Source organism: Vigna unguiculata, chromosome 1, assembly GCF_037176805.1.
Source record: "Vigna unguiculata cultivar grain cowpea cultivar isolate G323 ecotype 2 chromosome 1, ASM3717680v1, whole genome shotgun sequence".
Taxonomy (NCBI): Eukaryota; Viridiplantae; Streptophyta; class Magnoliopsida; order Fabales; family Fabaceae; genus Vigna; species Vigna unguiculata.
In genome coordinates, this window is record NC_140792.1 from 32,336,798 (window position 1) to 32,362,226 (window position 25,429).

At 32.0% G+C, this 25,429-nt stretch overlaps 1 protein-coding gene and 2 non-coding genes across 4 annotated transcripts in view; all 3 read left to right on the forward strand.

Moving 5' to 3' along the window:
* The window catches only part of LOC114186821 (ferredoxin-dependent glutamate synthase, chloroplastic), a 32,847-nt gene extending 22,563 nt beyond the window's left edge, over nucleotides 1-10,284 (forward strand). For both annotated transcript variants that reach the window (XM_028074860.2, XM_028074869.2), the window contains exons 14-33: nucleotides 2,367-2,496; nucleotides 3,216-3,274; nucleotides 3,436-3,541; nucleotides 4,184-4,280; nucleotides 4,457-4,572; nucleotides 4,657-4,854; nucleotides 5,003-5,113; nucleotides 5,692-5,931; nucleotides 6,004-6,102; nucleotides 6,215-6,310; nucleotides 6,406-6,603; nucleotides 6,691-6,765; nucleotides 6,921-7,049; nucleotides 7,147-7,245; nucleotides 7,877-8,019; nucleotides 8,100-8,193; nucleotides 8,571-8,809; nucleotides 9,041-9,119; nucleotides 9,586-9,669; nucleotides 9,805-10,284. In XM_028074860.2, the coding sequence (XP_027930661.1) occupies nucleotides 2,367-2,496; nucleotides 3,216-3,274; nucleotides 3,436-3,541; nucleotides 4,184-4,280; nucleotides 4,457-4,572; nucleotides 4,657-4,854; nucleotides 5,003-5,113; nucleotides 5,692-5,931; nucleotides 6,004-6,102; nucleotides 6,215-6,310; nucleotides 6,406-6,603; nucleotides 6,691-6,765; nucleotides 6,921-7,049; nucleotides 7,147-7,245; nucleotides 7,877-8,019; nucleotides 8,100-8,193; nucleotides 8,571-8,809; nucleotides 9,041-9,119; nucleotides 9,586-9,669; nucleotides 9,805-9,966 (2,554 nt within the window). In that variant the 3' untranslated portion in view covers nucleotides 9,967-10,284. The remainder of the gene's footprint in view (nucleotides 1-2,366; nucleotides 2,497-3,215; nucleotides 3,275-3,435; nucleotides 3,542-4,183; nucleotides 4,281-4,456; nucleotides 4,573-4,656; nucleotides 4,855-5,002; nucleotides 5,114-5,691; nucleotides 5,932-6,003; nucleotides 6,103-6,214; nucleotides 6,311-6,405; nucleotides 6,604-6,690; nucleotides 6,766-6,920; nucleotides 7,050-7,146; nucleotides 7,246-7,876; nucleotides 8,020-8,099; nucleotides 8,194-8,570; nucleotides 8,810-9,040; nucleotides 9,120-9,585; nucleotides 9,670-9,804) is intronic.
* Nucleotides 10,285-24,270: 13,986 nt separating this feature from the next.
* On the forward strand, nucleotides 24,271-24,344 carry TRNAT-AGU (transfer RNA threonine (anticodon AGU)). The gene has a single exon. It is a non-coding gene; the product is annotated as a tRNA-Thr (tRNA).
* A 70-nt stretch (nucleotides 24,345-24,414) lies between these two features.
* TRNAT-AGU (transfer RNA threonine (anticodon AGU)) lies at nucleotides 24,415-24,488 on the forward strand. The gene has a single exon. It is a non-coding gene; the product is annotated as a tRNA-Thr (tRNA).
* The last annotated feature ends 941 nt before the right edge of the window (nucleotides 24,489-25,429 follow it).

Below are 25,429 nucleotides of genomic sequence, written 5' to 3' on the forward strand. Positions count from 1 at the left end.
GATGTTTGGTCTAGTAAGGGTAAGGAAATGTATGCCTCCAAGACATTGATGTCCTTCTAGTTCTTCCAAGGGCTCCCCTTGATTTGAAAGAAGCTTCACATTGACATCCATAGGAGTATCACTACAATAAAGCATGTTGGTCTCAATCAAGATGTTCAATGCACGCTTTCATTAGGAAATAACAATACCATATGGAGATTGAGCAAGACTAAAAAGTTTAAGCCCCCTTTATATGAAAAAGCTTCACATTGGCATCCATAGGGGTATAACTACAACAAAGCATTTCAATCTTAGTCAATATATTCAATGCATGCTTTCAAAGGGAGATTGAGCAACTTTAAGAAGTTTTAGTAGACTCAACAAGTCTTTCATATGAAATAGATTCTATTGGCAATAATGACAATGTCATCAACATAGATAAGTATATAAATGCATAGGCCAGATAAAAAGTGGATGGATATTATTGAGTGATTAGCTTCACAATGAGTCATGCTAAAATGATGTAAGATAGTGTTCAAGTAGTCAACCAAGACATGAGGATGCAACTTCGAACCATATAGGGAACATTAGAGTTGATAGGCAAGAGTCACCTAAAGTTGAAAAACCTTGGGGCTCATCTATATCAACCTCTGGCAACTCAACATGAAAGATAACCCATAGCAAGAAATAGCCAACCAGAGGTGATGTTGGCCACAAGGACAAGATGTCTTTGTCAAAAGAGGGGATGAATTTTTTGCCCAAAAGGAATAGGCTGACTTCTATAGACTTTAGAGGAGACAAAAAAAATCTAAAGTTGAGATTAACGAGTGTTTGAGATCCCACAATTCAACTTGAGATATGACTAAATTATAGTATATAAGGATATGCAAATCTCATCTTTACAAGCTAGTTTTACGAGGTTATAAGCCATTTTTATAAAGTTAAGTTAGGCTTAAAATTCACGTTTTAAAATGGTATCAGAGTCTATCCTACTGAGATTTGTTAAGCCTACTACGCCACTTGTTGGACTACCTACGAATATCTAATCTCACACTCCAGATGTCTAGTTTGGCTAAGTGGGTTTGTTGGGTGCAAACCCCACTTTACAAGTTGGTTTTTGTGAGATTGAATTGGGTTTAAAATCCACTTCTTAAGGAGAAATAAGACAAAGATCAATAATCATAATTAAGGGTGAACTCTTCTAAAGGGTTATAATTACAAGGAAATCAAATACCTCTGCAAAGGACTATAGAAAGGTTAGGTGGAAGTAACATTGTTGAAAGGGCATCTGGAACAGAAAATGATGATGTAGGATCAATAGGTGAGACTATTGATGAGTATTATGCCCACCTATGGTAGGCGATTTGTGGAGGTGGATTAGAGGCAATACTTGAGTTTGAACAATGGGGATAGCATTTAGAGAACCTTCTTTAATGGTGCAAATAGAAAGAAACAGGTTGGCCTTGAAGATGATAACTCTAGCAAAGACGGTAACACTAGCAAAGACATTAGCACACTGTACGAAGTACATCACCGTAGAAGCAAAGAGGAACATTCTAGGGAAGGAGGGTCATGAGTTGTTTCAACCAAATGGCAGTTATTGCATTGGAAACTCATTTCTTTATGGTGTTTGGGTGTTTAATGAAAGATACCCTACGAGCTTAGAAATTATGCAACTGGGAAGACATATGTTGGTAGGTATTGTTAACATGCAAAATTTTAATTCAAGAGACGAACTAATTATGAATTCCATTAATTTGAAAGAAACATCAAAATGGTTTTTCAATAGAAAATAAAAAATACGCAACCACAACGAGAATACTCATTGGAAAAGGTACTAAATACAAAAAACCATAGGTTGGACAAACTCAAATAGGACCTCAAATATCACCAAATAAAGGTGACACAATAAAAGAAAACACTGATGATATTGATAAAATAAAACAACCCAGGGTTTATGTTGCAGTTGTATTCTTACACTTGTCCAGAAGTCATTTTTTCATTTAAACTTGAATAAATCTAATTCTTTTCCCTATACTGAACAATTGTTTACTGGTGTTATTGAAATGAGCTCAAATAGGACCTCAAATATCATCAAATAAAGGTGAGAAAATAAAACAAAAAACTAAAGATGACATTGACAAAATAATAACAACCCAGGGTTTATGTTACAGACGTATTCACACGTTTTTGAAGAAGCCACATTTTCATTTAAACTTGAATAAATCTAATTGTTTCCCCACACGAAGCAATTGTGTACTGGTGTTATTGAAATTAATTCTACCTCGCATAAGTTGGTGGCAGCAATGGAAGATGGGAATAATGCGTATATAATCCATTTACCTTTTCTTATGCATAGTCTGATATATTTGTTTTGTTTGTTTCAGTGCTGTGTCTCCATACTTGGCATTGGAGACATGTCGGCAGTGGCGTTTGAGTAATAAAACTGTTAATTTGATGAGGAATGGAAAGATGCCCACTGTATCAATTGAACAGGCCCAAAAGAACTATTGCAAAGTTAGTCCTCAAATTCAAACCACTCTTTTTGCTTTATTTCAGATATGAAAGTAATAAAGTTAATTCTTTTTCATTCGTTTTTAGTGTATCTATTTGAAATTATGATGGCTATGTATATTCCCTGGGTATTTAATTTTTATTTTAAATATGGCAAACATGGGAGACCTGCGTAGTTTAAAAATGATTGACTAATACATGAAAAATGAGTTTCATTCTATAACTTTGAATGAGATAACTCATTTTTACAGAAGGGAAAAGTGAATCAAGATTATGTGAGATTGAAGGGAAATTGAAGATAAATATCAAAGAAACCGAGAAAGACCTGGTTACATTCCTCTGCAATAGAACCTAAACGACAGAAGAACATGAAATAATTTGGTGGATTTGCAGTACAAACACTAACCACCAATAACCACCCTTACTCTTGGTCTTTTATACGAAATAGTGAAAATCTGAACATATTACGGAAAATAGAGTAAGTAGGATACGGAATGAATTTTCCCTAATAATGACAAAGAAAAAGGGAGATTCTATTTTTAAATTTGACATTAGTAAACGTGGGAAAATAAAAATGTGAAAAGTGGGTCTCTGATGATTAATCTTATTTGACAATTCACTAATCTCATACATCTGTTTTTTATGCTAATAATATAGGTCAAATATAGTATATAGTATTCGGAATACTAGCATGTTTTAATGTGTTTTTCCATGCATTTCAGGCTGTCAAAGCTGGTCTTCTTAAAATTCTTTCCAAAATGGGCATCTCATTGCTTTCAAGGTAAGTGATAAATGAAATAGAGGGCAACTAATGCCAGATACTGCTGGTATAATAATTTGTTATTTTGATACGTAGCTTATCTAATATTTTAATGATTTATTTTCTTTCCTTTCCTTGGTGATTTGCTTTTGGAATTTTTTTTTTCAATTCCTTGTTTATAGTTACTGTGGTGCACAAATATTTGAAGTCTATGGATTAGGAAAGGAAGTTGTTGATCTTGCATTCAGAGGAAGTGTGTCGAAAATTGGTGGATTGACTTTTGATGAGGTGAGGAACATTACTGACTAAAGCCTGAGAATGAAAATTCAAATTTTTATAACTGGTAATATGAATTAGTTCACTGTGCCTGAGAACACTAGATTATCGTAGTTGTACAGCTAGCTACACATTGCCAATTTCATTAGACCTTTCTTTTTTTATTTCAACATATTTGTTGTTTGAAATTTTTAACTTATGTATCATTTTGTGAATTTATCAATGTTACCGAAAAAGGACATAGTCACAAATTTTTATGCCGTGCATTTTTGACCTGCTTTGTAGACACAAATCTGGATATGCTTCAGTTTCCTTTGTATTCCTTTACTGAACATATTCACAAACTATTGAAAATTGGACGGTACAGTGTACAGTTACATGTACAGTACGAGGAAAAAATGAACCGACTTCTGTATTGCTTACATGCAGTAGTTACTTTCACAGCTACATTTTTAATAATTGTACTGCATCTTCTTCGAGCTTATAAAATCTTATGTTAGTCAACACCCTTGCACAATTGTGAACTGTTTCTTTTGCGCAAGTGTTTGTGACTGTGTTCATGTACAGAGCATCAATGCAAGCGTGGACTTGTATTTGTGAATTTTCATTGTGATGAATATCACTCTGAAACTTTGCCCTTCTGATGCGGTGCAGGTGGCAAGAGAGACTTTGTCTTTCTGGGTGAAGGCATTCTCTGAAGATACAGCTAAAAGGTTGGAAAATTTTGGATTTATACAGTCCAGACCAGGAGGTATGAGTTCAGTGCTGATTCCCATTTAAATTTAAGGAATCAGTTGTCCTTTTGTTTTATGCTTTTGAACAAAACTGAAAGAGTGTCATTTCTTTATCAATGGAGTTGCATTCTTTCACCACACTCTTGTTCTGGGTGCTATATATATTGACTGTTTTTGTTTTACATTCTCAAAGGGGAGTATCATGCAAATAACCCAGAAATGTCAAAGTTGCTCCACAAAGCTGTTCGTCAGAAAAGTCAAAGCGCCTTTTCAGTTTATCAGCAATATTTGGCTAATCGACCTGTGAATGTGATTCCTGGAGATCCTACTTTCATACTGTTAAAATACATTTTATTAAACAGGTTAATGTAAGATATCCATTGTTCATTTCAGGTTCTCCGTGATCTTCTTGAATTCAAGAGTGATCGTGCTGCAATTCCTGTGGGGAAGGTTGAACCTGCTTCGTCTATTGTGCAAAGGTTTTGCACTGGGGGAATGTCACTTGGAGCTATTTCCAGAGAAACTCATGAAGCAATCGCAGTTGCCATGAACAGATTAGGTGGAAAATCAAATTCAGGGGAAGGTGGCGAGGTAATATAATAACTTTTGTTCCAGTATAACTATTGGTGTTGATACATTAATATTCAGCAACAAGCAATTTATTTTATTCTTTTACATTTTTTTTCTGAACTAATTTGCATTTCAGCTATGATCCAATGTATTTATGTATTGCATTCAGGATCCTATTCGCTGGAAACCACTTACAGATGTTGTTGATGGTTACTCTCCCACACTTCCACACCTTAAGGGTCTTCAAAATGGGGATATTGCTACTAGTGCCATAAAGCAGGTTAGTTCACTGAAAATTAAAGCATCTTCAATGACTTTTTTTTTTTTTTACTATAGTAATGTTATTATTCCAGTTGTGTAATGCTGGGAAATTCGTTGGATGGACGAACTAAGTCCTTTGGTTCTTTCTATAGTTAAATATTTTACAATTTTACAAGATCTTTATAGCATACAGCTATATGGAAACTGTTATTCCCTGCTGAATGTTGACATTTAGTCAACCTAATTATATACATTGATCTGATTTGTTTAGCTCATGCCTTGCATGTATGTGATTTTAATTTAATGGTCATGAATTGTAAAATCACGAGAGCGAGAGAAAGGAGACATATGTTTAACAGAACTGAATTTATTGAATTATCAAAAGTGTCATACAAGAGTTCTGTGCATCTATATATTTATACTGCAAGATGCAGAGAGTACAACTACACAGGAATATAACACTAATAATGATTGACTATGGTCAACCATTGACTTTGGTTGACCATTGACCATAATTGACCACTAACTATTAGATGTACACTAACAACTATTAATTGTACACTAACAACCTCCCTCAAACGTATTGTGTTTTTCCAGGTTGCTTCAGGAAGGTTTGGTGTCACTCCAACATTCTTGGCAAATGCTGATCAGTTAGAAATCAAGATTGCACAAGGTGCAAAACCCGGTGAAGGTGGACAATTGCCTGGAAAAAAAGTTAGCATGTATATTGCAAGGTTGAGAAATTCTAAACCGGGAGTTCCTCTTATATCTCCACCTCCTCATCATGACATTTATTCTATTGAGGACCTTGCTCAATTGATCTTTGATCTTCATCAGGTGACACTCTTGCTTTCTTTACTCATTGGAATTTAGTAATTAGGTGCTGAAGAAAAATCTATGGTTGAACAGGTGAATCCAAAGGCAAAGGTGTCCGTAAAACTGGTGGCTGAAGCTGGAATTGGCACTGTTGCATCTGGAGTTGCAAAGGGCAATGCTGACATTATACAGGTGTCTACTTTGACCTGTAATTCAATACATTTTTTTACCTTCAATTTATGTTTCTTGGATATGCATTTCTCCTTTGTGAATCATAACATATCATAATGTGATCAATTTACAGATTTCAGGACATGATGGGGGAACTGGAGCAAGCCCTATAAGTTCCATCAAGCATGCAGGAGGTCCTTGGGAACTTGGTCTTACAGAATCTCACCAGGTCATAATTGAATCACGAAATTGTGTGATTAAAATATATTTTCATTATGTCCGCCTTTTTATGTGCTAATTGATTGAGAATGATTTTTCTTGCAGACACTGATTGAAAATGGACTTAGAGAAAGGGTTATTCTCAGAGTTGATGGTGGATTTAGAAGCGGAGTTGATGTCATGATGGCAGCAATAATGGGTGCTGATGAATATGGCTTTGGTTCTGTTGCAATGATCGCTACTGGATGTGTTATGGCCCGCATTTGCCACACCAATAATTGCCCAGTTGGTGTTGCTAGTCAGGTACTTATAAGACTGATTTGTTATTTGATGCTTAAATATAATCATTACTGGTCATTTGTCCAATATGAATTTACCATTGCATTTCAGAGGGAAGAATTGCGGGCTCGCTTTCCTGGTGTACCTGGTGATCTTGTCAACTACTTTTTGTATGTAGCTGAGGAGGTATTTTGGGGCACTTTTGATATCTTTCAAGTTCATCTTAGTTTTTCTTGTTTCGGACTTGCTGTTATTGATTTAATTTTCGTTTAACACTTTGAAATTTGGATTATGTAATGATTTCCTCATCCTTTCTAGAATAAATATTGTTTTCTTATCAGGTAAGAGGCATATTGGCACAACTAGGGTATGATAAATTGGATGATGTTATTGGCCGGACTGATTTGTTGCAACCAAGAGACATATCTCTAGCAAAAACTCAGCATCTAGATCTGAGTTATATTCTCTCTGTACGAATTGCCTATGTCATATATATCTTTTCATTAATTTCCTTTGATTTGAATTGTCTGCATCACTACTTTTGTGTGATTAACCTTTCATTTTCAGAGTGCTGGATTATCTAAATGGAGCAGTACAGAAATTAGGAACCAGGAGCCTCATACCAATGGTCCTGTTCTGGATGATGGTTTGCTAGCAGATCCAGAGGTAAAACAACTATAGATGTTATTAAAATTTAAAACTATTATTGACGTCCTTTAGGCAATATTTCTTCTTTAGATCAGTTTGTATGTCAATCACATTCAGTGCTCAAATGCTAGGACTCCTGTGCTCAAGATTGTGGACAGGATGATGACTTTCCAGAGTTTGCACTTGCCATCATTCTAAAATTTACTTAATACAAATTTTGTTTTCTCTTATATTTCTATCTTATTAAAGTAGTATTACACGTGGAAGAAGTGCTAGTTATCTAATTTCCCTGGAGTTGATTTCATAGTTCTCAAAAAAATTTATTGAAACAAATGTTATTCTTTGATTAAAATAACACTTAACAATTTAACAATCTATGTCTCGTGAAGTTAATTTAATTCATTAAAAGGGTAAAAAAGTGAAAATTGAGAGTCTGAAGTGTTGAATGGGGAAAGTATTCCTACTTGACTTTCTCATGGAGCCAAATTCCTAACACCTATAATTCTGAAACGTGCCTGTTTTTCTCTTTTTAATTAACTATGTCTTTTTCTTTTTGAGAAAATATGGGAATGAGATGAGGAAAATGGTTGTCTGTGCTTTATAAGAAAAAGTCACACAAGCCAGAAATATTAAATACGTTATTTTCCAGGTTGCAGATGCCATTCAAAATGAAAAGGTGGTTAATAAGACTGTAAAAATATACAACATTGATCGAGCTGTTTGTGGGCGTATAGCTGGTGTCATTGCAAAGAAGTATGGTGACACTGGTTTTGCAGGACAGTTGAATATAACGTAAGATGTCTAAATTTACAGCTTAAGATCCAATATTTGTATTTAAATTAAAGTTAACAAAGATGTTTTCCCTGTTCCAGTTTTACAGGAAGTGCTGGGCAGTCATTTGCTTGCTTTCTGACACCTGGAATGAACATTCGACTGGTAGGAGAGGCTAATGATTATGTTGGGAAGGTATCTTACTACAACTCTGCTGCTTTGGGTTGCCTAAGATCTGGTTTAGTAAATTAAACATGAAATTTGTGCCTATGATTCATTTATTTGGTGGAGAGTATGGGGCCTAGTTACTTAATTATTGTATCCTAGTTGTGTACTGTACTCAATCAGTAAAATTCTTGACAAATTTCTTTATTAAAGCGAGGATTTGATGATATAGTTTTTTGACAAATGTAATTTAGTTGTGCACTATAGGTTTATCTTGAATTAAGAACCCTTTTTGTGACCATAATGAATGAAATGGATGCTTTTCTTTTGAGGTATCTGTTCTGAATTTTTAGTTAGATACGAAATTCAGGCATAATGTTCTGATGTTTATTTGTGACTATTGCCAGGGCATTGCTGGAGGTGAGTTGGTTATCACTCCTGTTGACAAGACGGGGTTTGAACCTGAGGATGCAGCTATTGTAGGGAACACTTGCTTGTATGGGGCAACTGGTGGACAGGTCTTCGTCAGAGGGAAAGCTGGGGAAAGATTTGCTGTCAGAAACTCTCTTGCTGAAGCTGTGGTTGAAGGCACAGGAGATCATTGCTGTGAGTACATGACAGGTGGTTGTGTGGTTGTCTTGGGAAAGTGAGTAATATTTCTTATCCAAGCTGTACCACTCTTTTCCTCTTCCCCAACCCGCTTTGTGTAACTTAGTAAAAAATTTTATATGTTTGGGTAAACATTTAAAAATGCAGTTTGCTTTTTTTCGGCTTCTGTTTCTCTTCAATCACTTTTTAAGCACAAACAAAATAAATCTGTTATTTTGGAAAAAAATTGTGGTATACTGAGCCTATCACATATTTTATACCTTAACAGAGTGGGTAGAAATGTGGCTGCTGGAATGACGGGAGGATTGGCTTACATTCTTGATGAGGACGACACTCTCATTCCCAAGGTTTGCGCGAGACCAATTTCACTTTACTTTCTGTTTCCTCTTTTTTTCTTTTTACAAATGAGTGCATGCGTGGCTATTAAAATTCTTGTTCTTATCTGGATTCGCTTGTTCCCCCCTCTAATGTGAGATAATAATAAATCAATGGGTTTGGGAAGCATTTTCAACTGTTTATGAAAACCTTATACTGTACTACTGCTTGAAGATCTTCCCAAATCTCACTAAGTGCCTTTTCATGGAACACCAAAACTTCCTTTAAAACTTTGCTTGTAAGTTCTAACAAATCTTGTAGCATTAGTTATTTAGTTTACCTGAATTTTTCTGAATCACAAACGATTTTAGACTACCCCTCCCCCTTGAAAGAAAATGCTTCTAGAACATAATAATATCTAGAAAGCCTTTTATTTATGCTGCTTGAAAGAAACCATGGTATTGTTTTGTTATGCTTATATCTAAGATCAATTCACAGGTAAACAGAGAAATTGTAAAAATCCAACGGGTATCAGCCCCTGTTGGGCAGATGCAACTGAAGAGCCTGATTGAAGCTCATGTTGTAAGTCCTCCTATTTACAAACAAGAATTTAACATGTACACTCATGTAGTAGGCAGAAATGTATTCTTGTTTTTAGAATTTGATATCAATTGATTATGATAATGCACAATTAAATTTTATTATTTCTGTATGAAGGAAAAAACCGGTAGTACCAAAGGTGCGGCTATTCTGAAGGATTGGGACAAGTATTTAGCACTGTTTTGGCAGCTGGTTCCACCTAGTGAAGAGGATACGCCTGAGGCAAATGCCAAGTATGACACAACTACCGCAGAGCAGGTGACTTTTCAGTCTGCTTAGGGTAGCAATGACAAGGTTGGATTGATTACGATAGAGGCCATGTCCCTACTGTGTACAGGAAAGGGAGAGGCTATCAATAAGGTGGAAATGGTAGCCAAATTATGGGATTCAACTATCGCTTGAAATCATGCTGCTGCATTGATTCTCAAGATCATTTTTGCCTAAAAGGCCCCCTATACACATCCATCTCAACCATTGGTCTTCTTTTACCTTAGTTTTTGTATAGCCGTGTGAAAGAAAACCTGTAAATAAAATGCACTTGATTCGAGTCTGACTGACGCTGAAAATAAGTTAGTTGGGGCCTGATACGCCTTGTCATCTTTGTTCTCTTGCGCTCATGTCAAAACTTTGTTTTCTCCTTGCACCATCAAAATGCGTTCCTTCTCTGCATTTAATAAAATAGGATAATATTGATAAAATATGCATTGCTGACACAATACTTGACATGAATTTTCAATCGCTGAAGACCAACAGGTATTGCATGTCGACAATTTAAAATTTTGTAATCTTCACTTTTTAAGAGGTTTTATAGTGTTATTATTTCCCCACATTATATCAACAATTGTTCCTCAATTATAAAAATAATATTAAATATGGTTTAACCTATTAGCAAAACAAGCAAAGAAGTAATTGGAGGTAGCACACCAATCAGAAAGCAAGATATATAAATGATCAACAAAGGTATTGTATTATTATGAATGAGTAATGGTATATATACTCAATAAACACAAGCCATATGCGTAATTGATTAAGACGGACAACTAATAAAAAGTTACATTGAGACTAACAAAAAATAACAAACTGCTAACAATATATAGGTTAAGAACCACTCTTAAGTTTGGAAAGGATATCAAGCATTCCCAGCTTGTTACATATAGCCTGAAAGAGAGTTGAAGATAAAGCTTTTATATATACATTAGCAAGTTGTACAGAATAAGAAATTGGCAAAAGCTTGATTAAACCGTTGGTTACTTAATCTCAGACAATGTCACAATCAATTTTGATATGCTTAGTGTGTTAATGAAAAATTGGATTAAAGGCAATTGGTATTGCAGATTGATTGTGATAATATATCAACGCTAGTTGAATGTAAGGAAGACAAAAACTCTTTAAGTAGAAAAGACAACTACTGAATTTTGCCTAAGGCACGATATTCTGCCTCTGAAGAACTATGAGAAATAGTTGATTGCTTCTTATAATGCTAAGAAATTAAAAAAGAAGCAAGACATACTGAAAAACTAGTGATGGAGTATTTAGAATCAATACATCGGGCCCAATCAAGTCATTAAAAGCCTTTAGTTGAAGGGTACTGTTTGCAACAAGAAATATGCCAGGCCTCGATACCTTTCAAATGGTGAAGAATACAAAAAGCAGTTTGATGATGATATGCTCTTAGAGTAGAAATGAACTGACTGAGATGTTGGATCGCATAAGCTATATCAAAGCGAGTATTAGTTAAGTAGATAAGACAACCATTAAGCGCCTATAAATAGATGGATCCGAAAGAATAGTCCTCAAGCGGAATGAAGACGAGTATGATAGTCTATAGGAGTCGAAATAGGACAAGAAAACAAGCATACCATTATCAGAAAGCAGATCCAATATATACCTTTGTTGACAAAAATGTATTCCGGAAGCATTATAAGCAATTTCAAGCCCAAGGAAATATCTTAAATGTCCAAGATCTTTGATTTTAGAAGTAGAATCAAGACAAGATGTAACATAATTAATTTCAGCAGTATCATCACCAACTAAGACTATTATCAACATAAATGAGAAGGGTTGTGGTGTGAGATTAAGATAATTTGAGGAAAAGAGAATGATTAGATGTAGAATGGTGATATCCATTGGACAAGAATACAGAAGAAAGGCATGCATATCATTGACAAATCGCCTGTTTAAGGCCATAAAGGGATCACTGTAATCGAAATACTTGTCCAGATTTAGGAACATGCAGGCCAACTGGGGGTTGTATGTGCACTTCTTCATTAAGGTCTCCATGAAAAATGCATTATTCACATCAAGTTGCTTGAGATGTCAGTTAGGAATAGTAGCCAAAGCTAAAAGAAAATAAATTGTGATCAGTTTTGCTACAAGGTATAAAAAAAATAGAGATCTTCCATTTTTGTATATCCCTTAGCAATTAAGCGGGCTTTGTAACACTTTATAGTACCATTAACATTATGCTTGAACTTGTAAACCTAGTGGCAATCGATTGCTACTTTATGAGGAGGTAAATTAGTGCTAGGTATTATTCGCTTCAAAAGCAGCAATTCAAACGTGTATAGAAGCAACCAATTAGATTTGGAAGCTTCAACGTATGACTTGGGTTCATATATGAACAAAACAGACATCATATAGTGATGAAAAGAAGGATAAATGTTTATAAGAAAGAAAAATTTAAATAGGATGACAAATACCTGTAGAAGGGGTGTCAATTAATGTAAATGTACTATGATAATCCTAAAGCTAAATGGGAGGTTGGCGAGGATGAGTGGAACGTCTAGGAGCAAGGGGCGGTGATGTTGGAGGGTCAGAAAAACTATTGTTGGTGTCTTCGAGGTCAGAAGGATCATTGTGCTGTGGAGTAAAATAAAAAAAAGTCAACTAAAGTTGGAAAAGAAATAGGAATAGGTAGGGAAAGGGATGGAAAAGACACGAGGAAAGAGCAATGTATGTAAGGAAAATGGTCTTCATAAAAAATTACTCTCTTGAAAAAGTGAGTTTAGGAGAATGTAAATTGTAAAGAAGATAACCTCTAATATGTGGTTTAAATCCTAAAAACATTGAGGGATGTGCAAGATAATCAAATTTCTTGCGTTGTGCATTGATAGTGCTTGCATAATATAAGCAGCCAAACACATAAATTAGAGATGTAACAGCTGTGTTGATGAATTTTTCTGAAAATGTTGATGTACTATGCAAAAAAGATGTAGGAATGCAATTAATAAGATATGTGACATGTTTTAATGCCAACCACAAAAAATTTAATGGAGATGAGATTGAAAAAGTAATGCTCGGGTTACATTGAGAAGACGTTGATGCTTACATTTGACAATGTCATTTTGTTCGAGAGTTTCTATACATGTGGTTTGATGAATGATGTCTCTAGAAAAAAAATAATCATGTTTGGAAAATTTGACACCATTATCAATGCAAATGGTTTTAGAAAAGGTATTAAAATGTTTTTCTACTTGAGTAACAAAGTGAATTATATGAGAACGTGTTTCAGTTTTCAAAATCATAAGAATAGTCCATATATAACGTGTGGGATTGTCAACTATGGTTAAAAAATATTTATGATCCTGCATGGAAATAGTGGAATAGGATCTCCAAATATCCATATGTAAAAGTTCAAAAGAATGACTAACATTAGAATTACTTAAAGGAAAAGATAACTTCTTTTGTTTAGCATGATGCATGTATTGCAAGCAAAAGTCTGACCACTATACATGCAAGAATAAGTTAGTTTCATGGTTTGTAAGCATTGCTAGGAAGGATGAGCTAAGCAAAAATGCCACAAGTCTATGGGTATTTTATTACAAGAAGGTTAAATAAGGGTAGAATGTGTAAAACTATTTGCACTAGAAGGAAGATCAATGGTGTATAGCCCAACATTTACATTAATTGTACTAATCTTTTGCTTGGTGTTTGTGTCCAGAAGAAAAAATGTGATCACAATTAAGTAACGAGACAAAGTCCAGAAATTGAAATAAGATTGAACATGAAGTTAGGGATATACAGGACATATTTAAGACAAAAAGAATAAGAAAAATGTACATTTCCATGTGTAGCAAAAACTTGTTAACCAATGGGTAATTTGACAAATATATGCTTAATGATGTGAAAAGAGGAAGAGACGTGGTGAGTAGCACTTGAATCTAAGATCCAAGTAGCGGTGGATTGTGTGTGAATATTACTTGAAGAAAAATAGTCATGCATGGAAAATTCTACAACAACATAAGCGCGAATGATTTTAACAGAGGTATTTGGTTTACACTAGAAAGAAAAGTTGAAGAACCACTGTTTGGTTGTTGAAAGTGCTGAGGTGAAAAGTGAAATTCCTGATTCTTAATAGGCTGTTGTTGATCACTTCATGACTTCACCATTTTCAGTCACAGTGTTATTAACCACAATGTGCTTAACATTAGAAAATTTATATCTGGGAGGAAAACCTTCCGATAACAAAGATAAATGTATGACCCGTACATTCACGATAAGTGCAAATCTTACCGTAACAAACAAACAAAGAAAGTAAGATAATAGAAATGATCAACAAAAGCTTTGTAGTATTATAAATGAGAATAATGACACATATATACAATACACACAAGCTATGTACGTAACTGATTTAGACGATTAACTACTGGTGTAAATGACGAAGAGAAAAAATAACAAAATGCTAACCATATACATGTTAAGACCTATATGAACATAACGTCTTTCAATATTTGTTTTATTAACTTTATTATTCGAAGAATTTAAAAGTTCTGAAAATTGCCTCTTAGTACTATTTAGAAATGATGTATTATCTATTTAAATTTATCACATATAATATAATATAATGGTAAATAATATTTATATATACACCTATATACGTATTCTTGCCATTTATACGTAAAAGTTGATAAATAACAAATATATGTAATTTATATGTAATTTAGTATGAAAAAGTTGTTTTGTATTTTTTGAATTATGTAAGGATGGAAAAAGTAGAGTAATAAGTATTTGTTATATAACAATTTTCTAAAACATTATCATTGATAATTCTAAAAGTAAAATTTATTGTCTCACCACATTTTGTCTTTAGAAATAAAATCATTCACATATTAAAAATAAATCATAAAACAATATTCAATCTTATCATATCAAAACTAATATATAGAAAATCAATTATAAGTATTTGAGTAAATCATAATTATTTTAAAAAAATGCAACATCAAACATAAATTATTGAATGAAAAGTAAGAACACTATGCATAATTTTATATTAAATAATAAATATATTACTTAATTGAAATATGTACTTAAAATATATTATAAAAAGAATATAACGAAGTATATTTGCATAGCTATAAGTATATTTAAGTTATAAATACTAAATAAAATTCTAAATATATATATATATATATATATATATATATATATATATATATATATATATATATATATATATATATAAAGTGAGTAAAACTTAGGTGTGGATTGACTCTTCACGGGTTGAGCTAAAATAGGATTAGTTCAACTCGACTCACTTTTTAGTGAATGAGAAATTTTATAACTTAGTCCGATTAATCACGGATTGAGTGGGTTAGTGTGTTGGGTTAATTACAAGTTTTTCTTTCAATTGATTTTATATATTTATTTTATTACAATAAAAATGAATTAACTCAATTTATTTTTGTGATTGTGTAATCAAAATGTTCATTTAATTCTCGAAATATTATTATCAAGATATCCGTTAAAGATTAAAGTATCAATATATATAACTTGATAAATAAATAACTTAAACATTTAAATTATTAAAATATTATTGAGTAATATTTTAGTATTTAAAATTATTAAATTCTGAATCTATATAATTAAAAATATTAAATAATTGAAATTTAAAAATTTAAAAATTGAATAAAAAATTAATAATATTATTGTTAGTGGATTGCGGGTGTACCCACCATCAACTTAAATAAAACCCATTTAATCCGTAAATCAAATAAATTGAATCATATTAAATCTATTTTCTTAAAAATTACAAAAATTTCAACGAACTCGATCCGAACATTTCAAACCTAAGATAAGCCGACAGTAAGCTAAAATCTTACGAGGACAATCCAGAAGTAGATCCTCTTGTTCACGTGGACGCTTAACATTCTGAGAGTACGGAAAATTGTTCACCAAATTCTTTGTCCTTTATTTCATATCAAAAAGAAACTTCGGCTCTTTTTCTTCTGGGATTCGGAGAAACATCGTTTATGTTTTCCACACCCTATATATTCCATGTTACTTTGTTCAAGTTTCAAAATTGACGTCTACAATCAAAACTATGATGGCCCATTTTTGGTGTTTCTACTCAATTCATCACCGAATCACTTATGTTCCAATTGCCGAAGCTTCCTAGTTCGCTCCAATTATGACAAAACTTAGCTTCATGGAACCAAAACCAAGATGTTTTACGGTGTAACAAAATTGTCACTTCCTCTAGTTGTTTCCTTCAAGTTTCACCAAATGAATTTTAAACGTGAAAAATGATCCTGGGTCACACCAGTTAAAATAAAATCGAGAAAAAAATAAGGCATAATGAATTTGTCGTTTTCGCTACTTTCTCCCCATCTGTGCTTTACCAACCGAATATAATAAACCATTTTCACCAACCCAAATACTATCCCACCCAGCCATCATCTTTTTCAATTTTAACTTCCTTTCCACAGGAAAATTCCAATTACCTCAATTTAATCATCCTAGTTTTCTGCTTTGCATGCATTTTTCTTATCCTCCCCACAGAGAAAACTTATGCAAAATAAATCATTAAATTTAACTAATAAAAGATAGCACGTACCAACTGTGTTATTACCTGTTATGGAATACGATGAATACTGTAAGGGAAATTGCTGAAAATGACAGAGTCAAATTAAGGTGTTAGACTTTAAGGAAAGGAAAGAAGAAGATGATGATGATGAATGATAGATAAGAAGGGTAAATGTGTGTAGTTGCAATCACGCCTCAATTGCTTTTGTTTTCCTTTTTCTTTGAAAACAAAACAAAGCAACCAAATTCTATGTATACCCACCAAATGTCGGCGTATGGTGTTGAAATCCGAATAACAAATGTTAAACAATGAATTCTCAAAGTGCTTCTCTCTCTTTCTCTTTTTTTTTTTTAATTAGATAGAACTAATCTTCTACCTATATTGTCTATTCTTTTTATTCATTTCCAATCATAAAAATCTACACACTTTATTGAAAGATTCTAATACGACAAGATGAAGCTATCGACACATTTTCTTTTTATTAGATAAAGTTTACGACGAGTTTCACTAAAAAGAAGAATTATATGAACAATAAAAGTAATTATAGGCTGTATATTGCATAGTGTCAAATATTTCAGATACTGATACTACAACTTATTCTAATTTTAGTGAGAGTTAAAGGCAATTTCAATAACAAGAAGATATACATTATCATATTCCTTATACTTGTTCTTCCATTTCATGTCCACACAAATTTACAATCTTCTTTGTCTGGATTAACACATTATATATGTATGAACATATCCCATACATAACTGTATATAACATTATGAAACAAATGCTGTTTTCTTTCTGGGTAAATTTACTCACATTGCTCTGATTTCTGGGTTAAAGGTCGACTAATGAAAGAAAAAACGTTCCGGACTCACATTCATCAGTTATCACTAAGCATGCATGCAAAATTATGCAGAAGACAATAAATACAGAAGCATGCCTTAGCATATAGAGAGAATTGCATACATAGGTATACGTAGCTACCAAGTAAAATTACACAGATGAATCACTCCTGGGTCATGTTTTGAAGACACAGCCAACATCACCAGAAGCAGCATTATCACGACAGGCACCAACATCAGAATCATTGGCGGCGGCGGCAGAGGTGGCAGAACCAGTGGCAGAACCATGAGTGCTATGGTCAGCACCACCATGAACATGATCGACCCAAACCCGTAAAGCCTTCTCATAAATGCTAATGAGAAGCTTATGAAACTGCTGTTGCACTGAACCAACCAAATGCTCATCGATCTGCAAACCTTTGATCTCCCTCCTTCGTTGTGATCACAACCCTCTTGGTGTTTTATTGCTTTGAATTTGAAAAGACAAAAAAGATGAGATTTTGTCACTGCCTCTCTCTTTTATTTTCCTTTGTAGCACCGTCAGAGACGTACTTTTGTAGTTATGGCAAAAGATAGCAGACATCAATTTTCTTTTCTTTTCTCAGACTTTCCTACTTTTCTGGCATTCTCCAATATGGCAACCGAGCTCCCTTTGATGGCAAAACTACTATCATGTGGATTTTCTTTTGACTCTATTAGTAGAAACTGCGAGTGTGCATCATATCAATTAATTTCTTGTCAGTGTGCAAGTGCATGCATCGATTAATGACGAATACGATCACCGATTTAACACAATTTATACATTTAGCAGTTACCAAAATTATGGTGTTATAACTTATATGAGACTTGAGAGATACATTGCACCATCCAATAGAATGAATTCACCTACCTGTTTCGTTTCATACCATGCCGCTCCAGTAAAACAAAATTATACGTTGTTAAACATTAATTATTTTCTTTGAGGTAATCAAATTTTGTATTAGAAAGACAAGAAAGGAAAAACATGAAGAAAGAAAGTGATTTTCGCCTTCCCCATTATTATATTCATATTTATTGTTTTTTTTTACTTTTTATATATGTCAAAATTCAGTTCTTAATTACTAAACAAATGAGAATGACAATAAAGTTAGTGCTCCCGTTGTCTTTGTACACACGTTACGACGAGAACAACGTAAACAAGAATTTATAAACACTTTTATACATACTTCTGCAGTTCCATTCCATATGCTTCGTATATACGTACGTACGTACGTGTATATATATATATATATATATATATATATTTATTGATAATTTTTTTTATCAACAATAAAAAAATATATAAAATAGAGAAACATTTGAGGGTGCTCTAACCCTTTTACACATAAAATAAAGCAAAGATCAAAATTGTAGAAAACTAAAAAAGAATATAACATCTATAACTTATCATAAAAGAGGATATAACAATTTATCATAACTATTCTACAAGAAAAAATAGGGTAGATCTTTAAAAACAATAGAAACATATGTATGTTGAGAATTTCACAAGTTCAATTGTCATTATTACAACTAATTTGATATCAAGTTTCTCTTCTTTTTTTTTCTATGCATATTCATCGGATCAATTTCTTTTTTTTATGAAAGTATAGACATTGATCAACTTATTTAATTATGAATATTGATAAACACAATTTCTCATTTTACTAAGCTATTGCTAGTCCTTGACATTAGAAAATGATACGAGAAAGGTATTCCATAATTTTTTACGTACTAAGTGCGAATTTTTTACTTTAAACATCATGAATTTCGGAAGCAAGAATGTGGGTGTTCTAGATTAGATAAACTATGGGAAGAAAAACAACCCACCCCTTGTCAACAACATGAAATAGGTATTTTAGAACGAAGGGGTAGTCATTAATTATAAGTTTTGGAATAAGTAATGTTTAATGTTTTCTGCTCTGGAAATACATCTCCACAATGTGACAGAAAAAACGTTTTACATTCTTTTTCTTTTTTTTTGGAAACCTCGAAAATTGTTTTCCTTGCATAAGTTTAACTCTTTTCACATAGTTGTGGTAGATAAGGAGTATTGGAGGAAGTTATCAAATGAAGTGGGTATGTTTCTCATAATAGACGTTGTTGGTGGAGCTAAGCATTGTGTAACTTCTGATTTTCTACATATGAAATAATAAAAAGGGGATTGTAGAGATGATTTAACAATAAATGAAACAATTGTTATAAAACAATGTAATAAAGAGAGAAGAGAGAATACAGGATAACTTTTTTATTATTATTAGTGATAGGAAGATTCGTATTTATAATCATTCATTAATTTCATAACATTCATCATTGGGTGTCCATTGGGTGTCCATCTAGTTAAAATCTTACTAGGAAAAAACCTTTTAGGATGAAAATCTAGCGAAAGAAGTACATCATTTTTTATTCATCACATATTTTATTTCTCTTCCTCGTGTAAACTTACATCATTACGATGATGGAGTCTAATCTTGTGAACCAATTGCTCAAAAGTTCTCTTTGATAAAGACTTTGTAAATAAATATTTAATATATCCTTCTTTTGATTGAGAAATACATGCTCTATTGTCTTCATATATGGTTGTTGATTCCATTTTTTCCAAAAATAGACCACAAGTTTGTCACTCATGTTGAACTATAAACCTTAACCAAATACATTCACGAATTGCCTCATGTAATGATAAAAATTCTACATGATTTGACGATGTTGTTGTTATGGTTTGTTTCACAGACCGCCATGAAATTGTTGTGCCATTACATGTGAACAAATATCTTGTTTATAACCTATTAGATCTGATTTTGAATCATTTGGATAAAATAAGCACATATTTGTAGTACCTTTAAAATAACGAAGTATAAGTTTTATTCCAATCCAATGTGTTCTTGTAAGTGAAGAATTCGTTAGGTCTATAGAGGGGGTTTCACTGGGGAGATACAACACTAATGAGACTTGAGTCCAACCACATAAGGCATTGATACCACTTTCTTAACCCAAAACCTTAAGGCAATGGGTTTATGGGTCTTTAACCTTATATAGTGCTCTACTTTATCATTTTTAGCCAATGTGAGACTTAGACTCACACTTGGATTCCTAACAATCTCCCCTTCAAGTGTGAGTCCTTTCAACCACATTGATACACTAGGAAGAGAAAAAGAAACCAAATTTTTTCTGATGTGGAAGATCAGACAATGCTGCAACCACAGATCATACTAAGAAAAATGGCTCTTCATACCAATTGTTAGGAACAAGGCAATAAAGGAAAGAATAAGGAGAAAAAAATAAACAACACAATAATTTAACGTGATTCAGCGTACAATGTATATGTCTACGTCCATCATTACACTAGGAAGTATTTTTATTTTTATTTTTGGTGTATTTCAAACTTTACATAGGGTCTCTCATATAGTAAAATAGAGAACCACATCTCACAATTCTAAGCGATATGAGACTAAATCAAATACCATAATACTAACAGAATTATGTCTTGCTTAACCAATTTTACAACAAATGCAATATCAGATTGAGTATAATTAGCAAGATACATTTGTGCTCTTATAACACTAAGATATGATACTTCTAAACCAAAAAGTTCTTCATCATTTTCTTGATGTCTAAAAGAGCCTTTATTAACATCTAATGACCTCACAACCATTGAAGTACATAATGGATATGACTTGTCCATTTAGAACCTTTTAAGCACCTTCATTATATAAGCTTCTTGATGTACAAAAACACCTTTATTTAAATAATAAATTTATAATCTCAAACAAAACTTTGTCCTTTTCTTCATCTAAAATTCTTTCTTTAAGCAATCAATTGTCTTTGTGAACTCATTAGGAGTTCCAACGATGTTTATGTCATCTAAACAAACAACAATTATGGCAAATTCGTTTTCTAATATTTTCATAAACACAGATAAATTAGATCATTTCTATACTTTTAAAAAGTAGTCACATAGGTTCTGATTGTTTTAATCATTAAAGAGACTTGTTCAATTTTATTTAATAATCCTCTTTAAAATATGTCTTGTTGGGCAAATTAAATCCTTTAGGAACTTTCATGAAAATATCATTCTTAATAGAATCATACAAATAGGCCGTAAGATCATCCTTTAGATGTAAATGCAACCCTTCTTGTCAAATATCAAAATTTTGTTGCATTCAATACTAGTGAATGTCTTTTCTCAAATTAAGATCAGTTTTTTTTGTGAAAAAATATTGAGTAACTGACCATGTTTTGTATCTAACAATTTCATGATTCTTATTTTGTTTTTACGCAAAAATCCATATGTATCCCATGGATTTACACCCTTAGGTGTGCGAACTATAGGTCCAAAAACCTTTCATTTAGCAAGCAAATCTAATTACTCTTGTATTGCATCTTTTCAATTTGGCCAATCATTTCTTTGTCGACAATCTTCAATGATCATTAGTTCTTGATACTCATTTTCACTCATAACATTCATCGTTATATTATATGCAAAAGTCTCGTCAATGTTGACTTAATTTTGGTTTCATATTATCTTATTTAGAACATAATTTATTGAGATCTCACCATTTTCAACAATTTCATGTACATGAGGTTCTTTTGGAACTGAATCATTAATTATGTAAATAAATCATTTGGGATTTTCACTTTTTTGATTAGGTCATGCATTTTAATTCATTTTCTCATTCACGAGTTTTAATCTTTGGAACCAAAAGACCTACCGCACTCCAAGCGTGCCTTTGCAACCAACAGACCTACCACACTTCAGGTGTGTTATAAATTAATATCACTTCTAATTGGACCATTAACAGCTGATATATATATATATATATATATATATATATATATATATATATATATGTGTGTATATATATATATATATATATATATATATATATATGTATACATATATATATATATATATATATATATATATATATATATATGTATACATATATATATATATGTATATATGTGTGTATATATATACATATATATATATATATATGTATATATATATATATACATATATATATATATGTATATATATATATATATTTTAGTTACTATTTTTATGTTAGTGAAAACAATTGCTAATTGATTGACTGAAAATAGATTATCCTTTAAACTTTTAGTTTACATTCTTTTGTACGAGAATCAAGACGAGATAATGATAATTCAGTCTAACCAATAACTTTTTCCAATTATTTTCTTTCTCCCCCTAATATTGGAAAAACTTATTCATCAAAATGACAGTCAACAAATCAAACTATAAATAAGTCATGTTGATAGTTCAAGATATTTTATTGTTGGTAGAGAATCAAATCCAACATATATTCTCAATCGTCTGTGAAAACCCATCATAATTCCTTTTGGTAGGGAAATTGGAACATATACACCACACCTAAAAATTCTTAAATCAAAAATATTAGGTTACTAATAAAAAATAATTGTATAATATAGTATATGTGATAACTTATTGGCTTGATGAGAATAAATAATGTAGCATTAAAAATTACATATCCCCAAGTAGTCATTGGAAGATTAGCTCTCATAAGTAATAATCTTACAACTAGTTTTATACGTTTTATTAATGATTCTACAAGTCCAGTTTGATTATGAACATGTGCTATTGGATGTTCAAATTCAATTCCAATTAATATACAATGTTCATGAATAACATGAGATATAAATTAACTAGTCGATTTTCTTAATTGGATAATTTGGAAAGTGAACTCTTTCTTAACTTGAGTAATTGAGCTAATAACATTGTAAATGCCTAATTGCGAGTTGATAATAAACAAACACGTGATCATCTAGTTATGCATCAATTAAAACCATGAAATATCTAAATTATCAACATGATGGATGTATTAGACCACAAATATCACCATGCTTTTGTTCTAAAAATGAGATTGACTCATTTCTAATTTTTCTGGTAATGGTCTTATTATCAACTTTCCTTTGTGAACGTGTAGTACATGAAAACTCATTGGACTGAAAAAGTTTTTCGCTCTTAAGTGGGTGCCCATATGAGTTTATCAACTGTTTTTCCCATCATAATAGATTCAGGATGACCCAACTAATCATGCCAAACAAGGAATTCATTTTTATTCAGAAGTTTCTGCCCTCTAATGACATGTGTTTCAATTGCACTAATATATGTGTAGTACAAGCCATAAGAGAAGGTTGATAATTTCTCCAATACACATTTTTTTATTCGGTAGATATTTCATATCTCTTTTATTGTTTATGTCAATATCATATCCATTTAGACAAATGTCCTTGAAACATAATAAGTTTCTATTAAACTTCTTGGTAGAAGTATAATAGCTCTTCTGAAGCCTTCAAATATATTTGTAGTACAATAAATAATGATAAAATTGACTTCTCGCATAACCAAAAGAGAAAAAAAATTATTATTGTTAAGAATTATATTTATTAGTCTATACAACACTATTGCATATCAAGTGATTACACATATAAATAAAATTTTAATGAACTTAATAACCTCAACTCGTTGCAGGTACCACCTAAAATTAAACAACTATGCAATTAATATCAAATAAAACTAAGTATAACAAAAGAAATATAGTATAACAAAAGAACCTTTATACCCATACATAATATCAATATTAGACATGTATATTTTAAATCAATATAGTAAAAATACAAAAGAAAATTTACCTTAAATTAAATTATAATAAAAAGAAGTTAAAAACTTCATCACGTAGAGACTTCTTCTATCATTTTATAAAAAGAAAAAAAAAATCTTAAGTCTCATAACCAATGAAGTGATCAATGCTTAAGATCACCATCTTCATAAGCAAAATGTGTTTTATGGTTATTCGTAGCTTAGTTGGTTAAAGTGTTTATTCTGACTATAGATATAAATGTTATGGATTGCTTTCATAGCTCAATTGGTTAAAAATCTTATATGTTGCTTTCATAGCTCAGTTGGTTAGAGCACCCGTTTAGTAGGCGGGAGGTCTTGAGTTCAAATCTCAATGAAAGCATGGTTTTTTTTTAGTATAACTTAAATTACCTTTACCACTACAATGATAACTTATATAAATGTTATAGGTTGTTTTCATAGCTCAGTTGGTTAGAGCACCTGTTTAGTAAGTGGGAGGTCTTGAGTTCAACTCTCAATGAAAGCACATTATAAATGTTTTTTTCTCTAGTTAGAATTGTGTTTCTTCAGACAATCAACCTTTTATGTTACAAATTGAGAGATGTGGGAGTATTTGATGGGAAAATGTTATGAATTACCCCAAGTATGGATGTTTTTTAACAATTCTTACTACATTTGAAGTAATTTGTTCACCATGGCTTTATATTTAGTAATTATGTGTATGACATGGGTAACTTCATACAAGAAAAAGTTTGGAGTGATAAGAAAATGCACTTAGGGAACAAAACAAGTAACATGTATGTTAATTCACATCAAACTCATTTATTTAATTACAAAGAATTATTGATCTTTGGTTTAATATGTAAGGTTATGGTTGTCCACTAAAGCCTACCAATATTGTTTCAAAGTAGTCAAGAGACTTGTGTAATTGTTGGAATGCAAAACAATATTATAGGTTACTTTCATAGTTTAGTTGGTTAAAGCACCCGTTTAGTAAGTGGGAGGTCTTGAGTTCAACTCTCAATGAAAGCACATTATAAATATATTTTTTTCTCTATAAGTATGGATGTCTTTTAGCAATTCTTACTACATTTGAAGTAATTTGTTCACCATGGCTTTATATTTAGTGATTATGTGTATGACATGGGTAACTTCGTACAAGAAAAAGTTTGTTAAGGCTTGGAGTGATAAGGAAATGCACTTAGGGAACAAAACAAGTAACATGTATGTTAATTCACATCAAACTCATTTATTTGATTACAAAGAATTATTGATCTTTGGTTTAATATAATGAAATTAAATTATCATTTCAAAAGAGTTTTCATGTTGTGAGATATACTTTTAACATCACATTGTACTAAAAGTTGTAGGACTTTGTCTCAAAATATAAATTAATCACATTATAGAACAGTATGACTAAGTTAAGTATGTCAAGATTAATAATGGTCATTGTGATTGCACATTGAA